The 12,527-nt window shown below is 44.5% G+C and overlaps 1 protein-coding gene across 4 annotated transcripts in view; it reads left to right on the plus strand.

Annotated features, from left to right (window-relative positions):
• CCAR1 (cell division cycle and apoptosis regulator 1) overlaps window positions 1-12,527 on the plus strand; it is a 309,834-nt gene that overhangs the window by 191,263 nt on the left and 106,044 nt on the right. For all 4 annotated transcript variants that reach the window (XM_033940771.1, XM_033940773.1, XM_033940772.1 and 1 more), the window contains one exon: window positions 6,772-6,981. In XM_033940771.1, coding sequence (XP_033796662.1) covers window positions 6,772-6,981 — 210 coding nt within the window. The remainder of the gene's footprint in view (window positions 1-6,771; window positions 6,982-12,527) is intronic.

Genomic DNA, 12,527 nt, shown 5'->3' on the forward strand with positions numbered 1-12,527 from the left:
TGTTTACTAACTTCATGGTATGTCCCTATTTTTTGTACTTTTTGAAAAAGTAAACATCTGAATCATGTTTACATGTTCTGCTCAATTCATGATTTTTTAGGTTTTTATTATATCTATCCTCAGTTATCTCTTCTTTAAGCTGAAGAACCCTAAACTCTTTAGCCTTTCCTTGTAGTGAAGTTGTTTCATCCTCTTTATCACAATTCTCAGTACCTTTTCTACGTCTGCTATATCTTTTTTGAGATAATGGTACCAGAAATGCACACAAAATTCAAAGTGCAGTTGCACAGTGAGGCAATACAGAGTTCTTCATTTTATTTGCCATCTTTTCCAAATAATTTGTAATTTCCATTACATCCCTCCAGACCGGCACAGATTAATATATCGGTATTTGATGTACTTTAGAATATAAACCGCTGAGGTCTGTAATATGGTGTATGCGGTATAACAAAAGATAATAAACATAGCATATGTACTCTAACCAGAAGATGGAGATTGAGATCCACTAACTTCTGAGTTTGGCTATAACCATCCTGTGCTGTCCCTAGAGAGTCAGTAGTTCTCATTCTCAAGCAGGTGGAGAACATGCAAATCTGTGCAGTCCCAGTCAGGTATTGGAGTTTGTAGGCCTGTTAGAAGTCATCTTTCTCCATTAGAAAATCTATATCTGTCTTATCTCTTTTCTTTTTTCTTCTCAAGGCTACCTTGATATTGGTTGTGCTGGACTGGGACTGAGGCCTGTGCAGGTCTCTTTAGCCCTGGAAGTGGCTAGGCCCCTTGCTCCTTTGCCTGGTGGCAGACAGCATCAAGTGCCTGTGGGGTTTACTGTGGGAAAAAAAGAGAGACCAAAGTGAGCTTTACTTTTTGCCATGAAAACGAACTTCACTCACTAGTGAAGGGGGTTGCACAGGACTGCAGAGTGGATTTTGTGTTTAAAAGACAATTTGAGACTTCTGTGCTGGGACTGAATGCGGCAGCCTGGACATGCCCAGCATGCCACTCTCAGCTAAGCTGGGCTCCATATTTGGACAGCAGCCCTAACCCCCAGTTCCACTTAGAGGGGGTTGATTATGTTGTGGATGCTCGCTATGACATTTTCTGGACTCTGAACAAGGTCTTGACTTATGCCATCTCCTCCCGCAGAATGCTCTGGATTAGGCAGTGGGCAGAAGACTTGGTCTCCAAGGCGACCCTGACCAAACTCCCCTTTCAAGTATAGTTGCTCTTTGGCAAGGGCTTGATGATCTCATGGCTAGTACGGTGGATCATAAGCTGATATCCCTACCAGATAGCAGACCCTGGAATGCCAGGTCTGAATCCCGTTCCTCTGCAGCGTCCAAGAAACAGCAATGATGCCAGGAGAGCAGCCATTCCCCCAAGGGTGGGGGGCAGGCTGGCATACTGGCAGGCTTGAGAACAGATCTTTTCAGATTAATGGATTATGGAGGTCATTCGGGAGGGGTAGAAGCTAGAATTCTGCCAGCCCCTCCCAGACCTCTTTCTCAATTCTTCGGCATGGAATTCGGAAAAGGCGACCCAAGTGTGGGCAGTGGTTCAGAGGCTCATTGCTTTAGGAGCCATAAAGCCCTTACCGCTAGAAGAATGGGACTTGAGCAGATACCAAATCCCTTCAAAACTTATGTGAAACACACTAAAACACCTAATATTAACACGATTTTGTTTAAGAGTGATAACAGTGAAAATTCCTTTCAGCGAGACAGAGGATCTCAAGTGTCTGCGGTTAAAACCTTAGAGCTGATCATAAGGAGTAATCTATATGCAGACTATCATTGGTCCTATTCGTCTCAATGGGAATACTATTTTAAAGATTTTTAAATATGTATATATGAGAAGTTTTCTATTAAAGAGTTTCTTTCAAATTTTAGTTACTGAATACTCAAAATAATTGTTGCTCTATATTAGTTCAGTTTTCATTCTCAATCAGTCTTGAATTAAAGCATTACTTAGCTTGGGTGAAGATTCTCTACCCAGCCAAATCAATCTGGAGATAACATTACGACGGAAGATCTCCATTTCGCCCTACAGTCATTAGTTAGAGCTTCGTCAGGGAATTGATGCTTTAAGATTGGAACTTGGGCAGATACTCCATATATTTCATCGTGCCCAAAAGAGACTCAGAAAACTGGAGACCAATTCTAGATCTGCGGTCGGTCATTGCTTCGATTGTGCCGGGGGAATACCTTGCCACTGTGGATCTCACAGAGGCATACTTGTGTATTTCCATCTTTCTGGCTCACGGTAAGTTCTTGAGGTTCCATATTCTGGACAAGTGTTTCCAATTCTCTGATCTTCCCTTTGGCCTAGCAACAGCTCCACAAACCCTTACCAAGGTGATGGTTGTTGTGGCAGTGTACCTCCGCAAGGCAGAAATTCAGGTGCATCCTTACCTGGATGATTGCCTCATAAGAGCACCCTCAAGGGATAAGGAAGTGACAGTGGTAGAGCCAAGTGGTCCAGCTCCTACAGACATTGGACTAGGTAGTCAACGTCAACTTCAATTGATCCTGACTCAGTTCCTGAAATACCTAGGATTCCATTTTGAGACAGCACAGAACAGGGTCTTCCTCCCAGAAGCATGCAAAATGAAGTTCCTGAGGCAAATTTGGGAGATTTGTGGCCTGCAGGACCCCTCAGCTTGGCAGTATCTTCAACTTCTAGGATCCATGGTAGTCACAATAGATGTGGTTTCCTGGGTAAGAGCAGTTCTGCGCCCACTTCAGGAGTCACTCCTCTAAAAATGGTCTCCGCAAATGGACATCCTGGACCTCCCACTGCCATGGTCGGAGAAGGCATGGAGCAGCCTGGACTGGTGGCTGGAGCCACGGTTCTTGAACTGAGGGATGCCGCTATGCATCTCCTGATGACAGATGCCAGCCTATTCAGCTGGGGAGCTCATTATGAGGGATGCCCACTACAAGGGCGGTGGTCCCCATCTCAGAAGAAATGGTTGATCAATCACTTGGAGCTGAGGGCAATACGTTTAGCTATGTGAGCCCTCAGCAGCACCATAGAAAGAAGGGCAGTCTGAGTCATCTCAGACAACGTGACTGTAGTAGCCTATGTAAATATTCAAGGAGGCACCAGGAGTGCATCTCTGAGCTTGGAAGTTCACTTGCTCATCCAGTGAGTGGAAGCCCATCACTTGATACGCTCGGTAGTTCACATAGCCAAGGTGGAGAATGTGCAAGCGGACTTCCTAAGTCAGCAGACCTTGGATCCCGGGGAGTGGTCTCTCTTGGGATGCTTGGGGTGTCCGACGTTCAATATCATGGCCTTAGCATACAACAAAAAGGTGGCTAGTTTCTTCAGCTGAAGTTATGAGCCCAGAAGCGCCGGGTTGTATGCTCTAGTCCAGGCCTGACCTGCAAAGGAGCTCCTGAATGTGTTCCCCCTATGGCCAATGATAGGCAGAGTACTTAGGAGGGTTAAAATGCACCCAAGTCACAGTGGCCGAGCTGGCCATGGTACACAGACTTAGTATGTCTGCAGATGGACATGGCTCTCAAGATTCCTTGTTATTCGAATCTTCTCTCACAGGGTCCCATCGCCCTGGAGGATCCAAAGTGCTTTGGTCTTATGGCATGGCTTTTGAACGCGAAGTCTTAGAGCATGAGGGCTGTTCACCTGAGGTTACTGCCACGCTCATGAGTGCTAGGAAACAGTCATCGTTAGTGGCCTACATGAAGACCTGGAAGTGTTTCAGGACCTGGGACAAGCAGCATTGCTTGGACACAGTGACTGCACCAGTTTCGGTGGTGCATGACTTCTTGCAGGAAGGTCTGACGAAGGGCCTGGCGATGACTCTCTCAGGTTATAGATAGCCAGACTTTTCTGCTTCAGAACACAGTTCAGCAGATGCACTTTGTTGTCCCATCCAGATGTATCCAGATTTTTAAAGGGAGCCTTGCATCTTTGTCCTCCAGTGCGACAGCCTTTTCCTTGTTGGAACCTTAATCTGCTCCTGTGAGCACTTGTGAAGGCCTCATATGAGCCTTTGGAGGAGGGTAATTCCATGTCAACTTGTCCTATTTCAAGGAGGGTCCATACTTGACATCTTCTGTGTATACAAAAAAGTGGCTCAAATAAAGGGGCCCCTAACTCTGGACCTGGTTGAGATCATGCCCCTCCCCTTGAAAAAATTTCAGCAATTTCTGAGATGATTGAGTAGGGAGTACAGGACCACTTGACATGGAATGACCCAGGAGGCATTCCTGATTGATCTGACAATTGAGACACTATATTGTCAGTAGGAGATGCAAAGCTTTAGAATGCTTTGCAAGGAGCTCTGCGCTTATGTGCAGTTAGGTCAGGTTTCAAGAAACTGTTGAAAATGTAACTGTTTGTAAATGCTTTCTTATGATAAGATAATGTGTAAATATTACTATCTGCTTATGCTTTAATGCAATAGATTTTTTGATTTGTATGAGATGGTTTTTGAAGAGCAAAGTGTTCTTCCCTTTATTGAACATGTGTGTAATGTAATTAAATTTTTTTTTAAAAACCCATACTTCATTCCTGCTGTGGGCAGACATGACTGGAATGGTAAGTTTTGTCTATCCCATAGAGAACCCAGCTCTGGGCTTGCGGGTGACTCCGACCTGAGGGGGGAGTTGGAACCTTGCGGGGACACCTTTGATCCAAGCAGTTCTGGCATACGGAAGCTGTTGCCATTCTGAATTCTGCAACGGGGAGTGAGCAGCCACCGTTTTTGGTTTCTATGTCCAGCCTGCTGGGTCAGTCTGATGGGAGTCGTGAATAGAAGGGCCCTGGTGTGAATTTTTTCCAGAATTTATTCTGGAAATTGGACTTAGAGGAGCCCTCCCTTAATGGTCACTGCTTTGGTACTTCACATCTGTGCTGGTCTGGAGGGGATGCTAAGGAAGGTGAAATTAGCTCTTACTTGATAATTTGCTTTCCTTTAGTCCTCTAGACCAGCATATAGCCCATCTGGATCTACTTCTGTTGGAATCATTAGTGTTCTTGAAATGCTGAGAGGCATTGGATGATCTGCTATTGATCGATAAGACGTTGATGTATTTAAAGAAAAAACAAAAGGAAAACATTTTCTAGAAGCTACATACAGGTGATGAATCAGTTCAAGCCTGTGTGAGTCTGTTCCATAGTGGAGGCAGGCATGGTTGTCTTATCAATATTTAAAGACTAGATACCTGAGGGAATCCTAGGGGTCAGTTAGGGCTTTTAATTATGCTTGGCTATTTGGTTACTGACTTTCTGAGGACTTTCTGAGGACTGCACAGCATGGTTATAGGTGAACTTGTAAGTTAGTGGTTCTCAGTCTTCTTATGATGATCAGAGTGCATAACTCATCTATGCCTGTCTGGAGGGACTGAAGGAAAACAAATTAGCAGGTAAGACCTGATTTCTCTGTATCATCTACGATGACACCTTGGTCCTTTTTCCTGGGTGATGACTCATAATACTATATAGCTATAGTTTGGATTATTCTTCCTTATATGCATCGCTTTGCTTCTGTGCACATTAAATTTCAGCTGCATTATTGATTTCCAGTCTCAAAATCCCCTCAATCCATTTGTGACCTAACAGCTTTGAACATACATATTTGTGTTATCTGAAAATTTGATCACATCACTTGTTTCTTTTTCAGAATTTATAAATGTTAAAAAGCACTGATCCCTTTACAGATTATTGGGCACTCCACTTTTTACCTTATCTTTTTTAACCCTTTACTGATCCACAGTAATACAGTGCATCCCATCCTATATGAAGGATTTTATCAAATGCCTTCTGAAAATCCAAATATGTCACATCTATTGTTTCACCCTTATCCACATATTTATTAACCCCTTCAAAAAAATCAAATATATTGGTAAGGCAAGACTTCCCTCTTCTAAATCTGTGTTGGCTCTGATGCATTAAGCCGTGTATATCCATATGTTCATTAATTTTGTTTTTCAAAATGGCCTCATATCATTTTGCCTGGCATTGATGTCAGGCTCACTATTTTAAAGATGGATCTGAGGTTTCTTTTTCTTTTTTTCGTTCTTTCGAAACCCTAAGTTGTGTATACTGTCTGGTCCAGGTGATTTGTTGCTTTTCAACTTGTTAATTTGCTTTGTTGCATCTTTTAGGTTCACTGTTGTTGCTTCATTTCTTCTGAAACACCTTCATTAAAAATCTATTTCTGGCATGAGTATCTTCCCAACATCTTCCTCAGTAAAGAGTGAAGCAAAGAATCAAAGAATTCATTTTAGTTTTCTGTCATATCCTTTGTCATTTGTGAGTGCCCCTCTTATCATTCTCTTCACAGCTGTTGCAGTGCAGTTATACTTTAGCAAAAGTATTTGCAAAAGTTGTGTCTTTAGGTCTCATACATGCTACCAAAGTAAAGATATTGATCATCATCAACTAAATATTCTTTAAACTCCTGTTGCTAAATCTCATAATCAGATGACATCTTGTTATTTATTATGACTTCTGTGTCAGAAAAAAATTTCTGATGCCTATATAATTTTTTTTTTTTTTTTTAGATTTGAATGTTTTGACTTTGGTCATGGTAATTGAAAAATAAATGAAAACCATCTCCTTTGTTGCCTTGCAATTCTAGTCTTATTACTGTTGGAGGTGGTTCTTTCAAATTTTGTAATTACAAAGCCTGTTTTGAACTTTGCTTAGAAACCCAAAATCAATTGCCTGACTGGCTGCTCCTCCATAGCTGCCATTTTGCCCTGCTCCCAATGGAGGTTCTGTATACATTTGCTTTTTCACCAGGTAAATGAACTTCGCAAGGAACTAGAAAGTAGAAATCTCAGCTCCAAAGGACTGAAATCTCAGCTAATAGCCCGACTGACTAAACAGCTGAAAACAGAGGAGCAAGAGGAGGAACAGCAAGAACTTGAGAAATCAGAGAAAGAAGAGAAAGAAGAGGAGGAAGAGGAGGTGGAAGAAGAAGAAGACAAGAAGTCAGAGGAAGATAAAGAGGTTAGTTGCTCATCTGCTTCCCCAATAGACCTATATGGAAACTATATTTTAAAAATAATTGTAATTGATTTCTTGGTTGCGTCGTCATAAATCCAGTTTTTAGTGCAAGCATGTCATATATAACATTACTGTAACTTGATTTCTTAAAAATAATTTTCAGTGAAACGTGATGCTAACAAATAAATTGAAAAACAATTAGTCAATAATACAGTGGTGCCTCACACAACGAACTTAATCCGTTCCAGGAGCAAGTTTGTTATGTGAAACGTTCGTTGTGTGAAACGCGTTTTCCCATAACAATACATGTTAAAAAAAATAATTCGTTCTGTAGCATAAAATATGCTAAGATGACATAAAAAAAGATAAATTTTTGGTTATTATTTTTATTTAGATACATCTAAAAACATAATTGTTTTTTAAAACAACACACATTTTTTAAATTTAAAGACAGACTAAGTAGAGTCTAATTTTACAGTGAGAGGGCAGAGTCTCAGCGGCAAAAACTGGGACTTAACTGTTCATTTTTTTTTTTTTTTCTACCGTGTTTCCCCGATGATAAGGCAGGGCCATCAAATAAGACAGCCCCCCCTTTTTAGAAAAAAATGTAAAATAAGGCACCCCCCCCCCGCAAATAAGCCACCCACCGATACCTGCGCTTACCCGAATCGGGTGGTACGGTGGGTGACTCCGTGTAGTCCCTGGCACCCCCGACACGATCGGGGCAAGAGGGGGCTCAAGCCCGCTTGCCCCCCCGCCTCCCCGACACGATCGGGGCAAGAGGGAGCTCAAGCCCTCTTGCCCCCCCCGACTCCCCGACACGATCGGGGCAAGAGGGAGCTCAAGCCCTCTTGCCCCCCCGACTCCCCGACACGATCGGGGCAAGAGGGAGCTCAAGCCCTCTTGCCCCCCCGACTCCCCGACACGATCGGGGCAAAAGGGAGCTCAAGCCCTCTTGCCCCCCCGACTCCCCGACACGATCGGGGCAAAAGGGAGCCCAAGCCCTCTTGCCCCGCCGATTCCCCAACTCCCCGACAATATCGGGCCAGGAGGGAGCCCAAGTCCTCCTGGCCACGGCGACCCCCTAACCCCACCCTGCACTACATTACGGGCAGGAGGGATCCCAGGCCCTCCTGCCCTCTCCGCAAACCCCCCCTCCCCCCAACGACCGCCCCCCCCAAGAACCTCCGACCGCCCCCCCAGCCGACCCGCGACCCCCCTGGCCGACCCCCACGACACCCCCAACCCCCTTCCCCGTACCTTTCTGTAGTTGGCCGGACAGACGGGAGCCAAACCCGCCTGTCCGGCAGGCAGCCATCGACGGAATGAGGCCGGATTGGCCCATCCGTCCCAAAGCTCCGCCTACTGGTGGGGCCTAAGGCGCCTGGGCCAATCAGAATAGGCCCGGGAGCCTTAGGTCCCTCCTGGGGGCAGGGCCTGAGGCACATGGTCGGGTTGGGCCCATGTGCCTCAGGCCCCGCCCCCAGGAGGGACCTAAGGCTCCCGGGCCTATTCTGATTGGCCCAGGCGCCTTAGGCCCCACCAGTAGGCGGAGCTTTGGGACGGATGGGCCAATCCGGCCTCATTCCGTCGATGGCTGCCTGCCGGACAGGCGGGTTTGGCTCCCGTCTGTCCGGCCAACTACAGAAAGGTACGGGGAAGGGGGTTGGGGGTGTCGTGGGGGTCGGCCAGGGGGGTCGCGGGTCGGCTGGGGGGGCGGTCGGAGGTTCTTGGGGGGGCGGTCGTTGGGGGGAGGGGGGGTTTGCGTCGAGGGCAGGAGGGCCTGGGATCCCTCCTGCCCGTAATGTAGTGCAGGGTGGGGTTAGGGGGTCGCCGTGGCCAGGAGGACTTGGGCTCCCTCCTGGCCCGATATTGTCGGGGAGTTGGGGAATCGGCGGGGCAAGAGGGCTTGGGCTCCCTTTTGCCCCGATCGTGTCGGGGAGTCGGGGGGGCAAGAGGGCTTGAGCTCCCTTTTGCCCCGATCGTGTCGGGGAGTCGGGGGGGCAAGAGGGCTTGAGCTCCCTCTTGCCCCGATCGTGTCGGGGAGTCGGGGGGGCAAGAGGGCTTGAGCTCCCTCTTGCCCCGATCGTGTCGGGGAGTCGGGGGGGGGCAAGAGGGCTTGAGCTCCCTCTTGCCCCGATCGTGTCGGGGAGTCGGGGGGGCAAGAGGGAACCAGGCGGAGAGAGGGCAGTTAAGCGCAGTGCCTGCGCGGAAGGATGCAGCTCGGGCGACTTCGTTGTGTGAAACGAAGTTCGTTGTACGGATCAAGACATAAAGTTCGTTGTGCGCAGCGTTCGCTGTGCGAGGCGTCCGTTATGCGAGGCACCACTGTATTTTAGGGGTTAAAAATAAGCAGGAGCAAATAATGTGGACAAATAAATTAGGGATACTACAAAGAGCTATATAGACCAGAGTGGGATATTGCCACAGCTGAAATAGATAAATACTTGTTTAAAGGGGATGCAGATAACAGGAATTATAGAAGAGGATAGAAAGATAGTGAACAAAGCTATAGTTTATTATTTATAGTTTATGACAATAAAGGCCTTCTCAACAGGAAAGGCCTCAGGTATCAATGGATACTGCACAAGGTTGTATAAATATGATGGTGAACAATTGGTAGGCCCTCTAATTCAACTTTATAATTTGTTGTGACCATGCTGTGGATTTCCCATCTTTGAGAACTGCAGGAATAACAATTATGCATAAAGATCATGGATCGTATAGACCCATCTCTATTTATTAGGGATTGTAACAACAATAGTAGTGACTAGATTGCAAAGTCTTATGCCATATTTGATGCATGAGGGCGAGGCAGGCTTTATACACAGCAGGTATCCAATAATATACTATATAAAAAGTTCCTAAATGAATATCAGTCAGGGTCAAAAAGTGCCTGCAGTGTTAATGTCACTGGATGCAGAAAAGTCCTTTGATCAAATTTAATAGTTTTTTATATTGAGAATATTGGGAAAATGAGACTATGGTGCTGTGTTCTGTTTTTGGCAATAAAAAGATAATCAAAAACAAAACAAAAAAATGTTTTCAGTGAGCACAGGAACTTTGTAGCCTGCTTACCGATGTTCAGAGACTTTTAAATTTGGGCCAGGGAACATGTCAGGGCTTTCTTCTTGTCTCTGCTATTGTTTGTTCTGATTAACAGTGTGAATAGGGGAAATGCAAGTATAGAATGAATTAATGTGGTTTAGGAGATGTGTAAAATCATGTTATTTGCAGATGATATTTTATGTATTTCTACAGATCCAGAGCAATGAGTTTCTGATGTAGTAATTAGCAGTCTTTGGGAGAGTCTCAGGGTTCAAAATAAATATGTTCAAATCTGAATATTCATTTACCTGAGGAGACAATAGGGAAGATTATGGTTTATTGGCTTGATATACCAACTTTCCTCGAGAAAGAACAGCGTAGTTTGTAAATTAAAAATCAATTAATTAGAAGTCATAGAAACATGATGGAAGATGAAGGCCAAATAGCCCATCTAGTCTGCCCATCCGCAGTAACCATTATCTCTTTCTCTCTCCGAGAGATCCCACATGCCTATCCCAGGCCCTTTTGAATTCAGACACAGTCTTTCTCCACCATCTCTTCTGGGAGACTGTTCCATGCATCTACCACCTTTCTGTAAAAAAAGTATTTTCTTAGATTACTCTGGAGCCTATTACCTCTTAACTTTATCCTATACCTTCTCATCGCAGAGTTTCTTTCAAATGAAAGAGACTAGACTCATGTGCATTTTACATTACATAGATATTTAAATGTCTCTATCATATCTCCCCTCTCCCACCTTTCCTCCAAAGTATACAGATTGCGATCTTTAAGTCTGTCCCCATATGCCTTATGATGAAGACCACATACCATTTTAGTAGCCTTCCTTTGGACCAACTCCATCTTTTTGAATGTGCAGCCTCCAGAATTGTACACAATATTTTAAATACAGGAGCATCAATACCTCCTTTTTCCTACTAGCCATACCTCTCCCTATGCAACCTAGCATCCTTCTAGCTTTGCCATCACCTTTTCAACCTGTTTGACCACCTTAAGATCATCACGTACAATTACACCCAAGTCTCGCTATTCTAAAGTCCACATAAGTTTTTTACTCCCTAAACTGTACCGTTCTCTTGGTTTTTGCAGCCCAAATGCACGACCTTGCATTTCTTAGCATTAAATTTTAGCTGCCAAATTTCAGACCATTCTTCAAGTTTCGCCAGGTCTTTCTTCATGTTATTCACACTATCCGGCGTGTCTACTCTATTGCAGATTTTGGTATCCGCAAAGAAGCAAATCTTACCCGACAACCCTTCAGCAATACTGTTTATAAAAATGTTAAAAAGAAGGCCCAAGAACAAAACCTTGAGTCACACCACTGGTAATATCCCTTTCCTCAGAGGGATCTCCATTGATCACTACCCTCTGTCACCTTCCACTCAACCAGTTCTTGACCCAGCCCAAGGGCACTCAGTTTATTTATTAGACGTCTGTGTGGAACACTGTCAAAGGCTTTGCTAAAATCTAAATACACCACACCTAGCGCACATCCTCTATCCAATTCTCTGGTCACCTAGTCAAAGAAATTGATCAGATTTGTCTGACAAGACCTACCTCTAGTGAATCCATGTTGCCTCTAGTTATGTAATCCACAGGATTCCAGAAACTTGACCATTCTCTGTTTTCAATGTAATTTGCTTACCACAGAAGTCAGACTTACTGGCCTATAATTCTCTACTTCTCCCTTACTTCCACTTTTGTGGAGAGGGACCACATCTTCCCTTCTCCAGTCCTCTGGTACCACTGCCGACTCTAGAGACTCGTTGAAAAGTTCAGTCAGTTGAGCTACCAGATCTTCCCTAAGTTCCTTTAGCACCCTTGGATGTACACCATTTGGCCCCATTGCTTTGTCTACCTTTATTTTAGGTAGCTCCTCACGAACACAACCATCTGAAAATCGATCAGGGTCTATTACTCCTCTATCCCTATTCACATTTGTCTTCTGTGGTTTCAGTCCCGGTGTTTTAGCCGTGAACACAGAACAGAAATATTTGTTAAGCAATTCGGCCTTTTCTTTATCAGCTTCTACATATTCCTCCCCTTCACCTTTAAGTCTCACAATGCCACTTTTGCACTTCTTCCTATCACTAACATATTTTAAAAAAATGTCTTGTCTCCTTGTTTTACCGTGTCAGCTATTTTTTCTTCCATTTGCATCTTTGCTTTCCTGACTACATGACCAGCCTCTCTTAACTTTTCCAGATATTTTTGCCTGTCTTCCTCTTTCTGCGATCTTTTGTAGTTTATGAAAGCTAATCTCTTATTCCTTACCTTCTCAGCTACTACTTAAAGAACCAAAGCGGCCTTCTTTTCCTCTTACTTTTACTTACTTGCCTCACAAAAAGGTTTGTCGCCCTTACAATCGCTCCTTTCAGTTTTGCCAACCACATTTCCACTCCTTCCAGACATTCCCATCCAGACAGGAAGGCCAATGTTTAACAGGAAAGAAATTAAGGTAAAGAGGAGTAAAATAAAAACCT

The sequence above is a fragment of the Geotrypetes seraphini genome, chromosome 4, assembly GCF_902459505.1.
Source record: "Geotrypetes seraphini chromosome 4, aGeoSer1.1, whole genome shotgun sequence".
Lineage (NCBI taxonomy): Eukaryota > Metazoa > Chordata > Amphibia > Gymnophiona > Dermophiidae > Geotrypetes > Geotrypetes seraphini.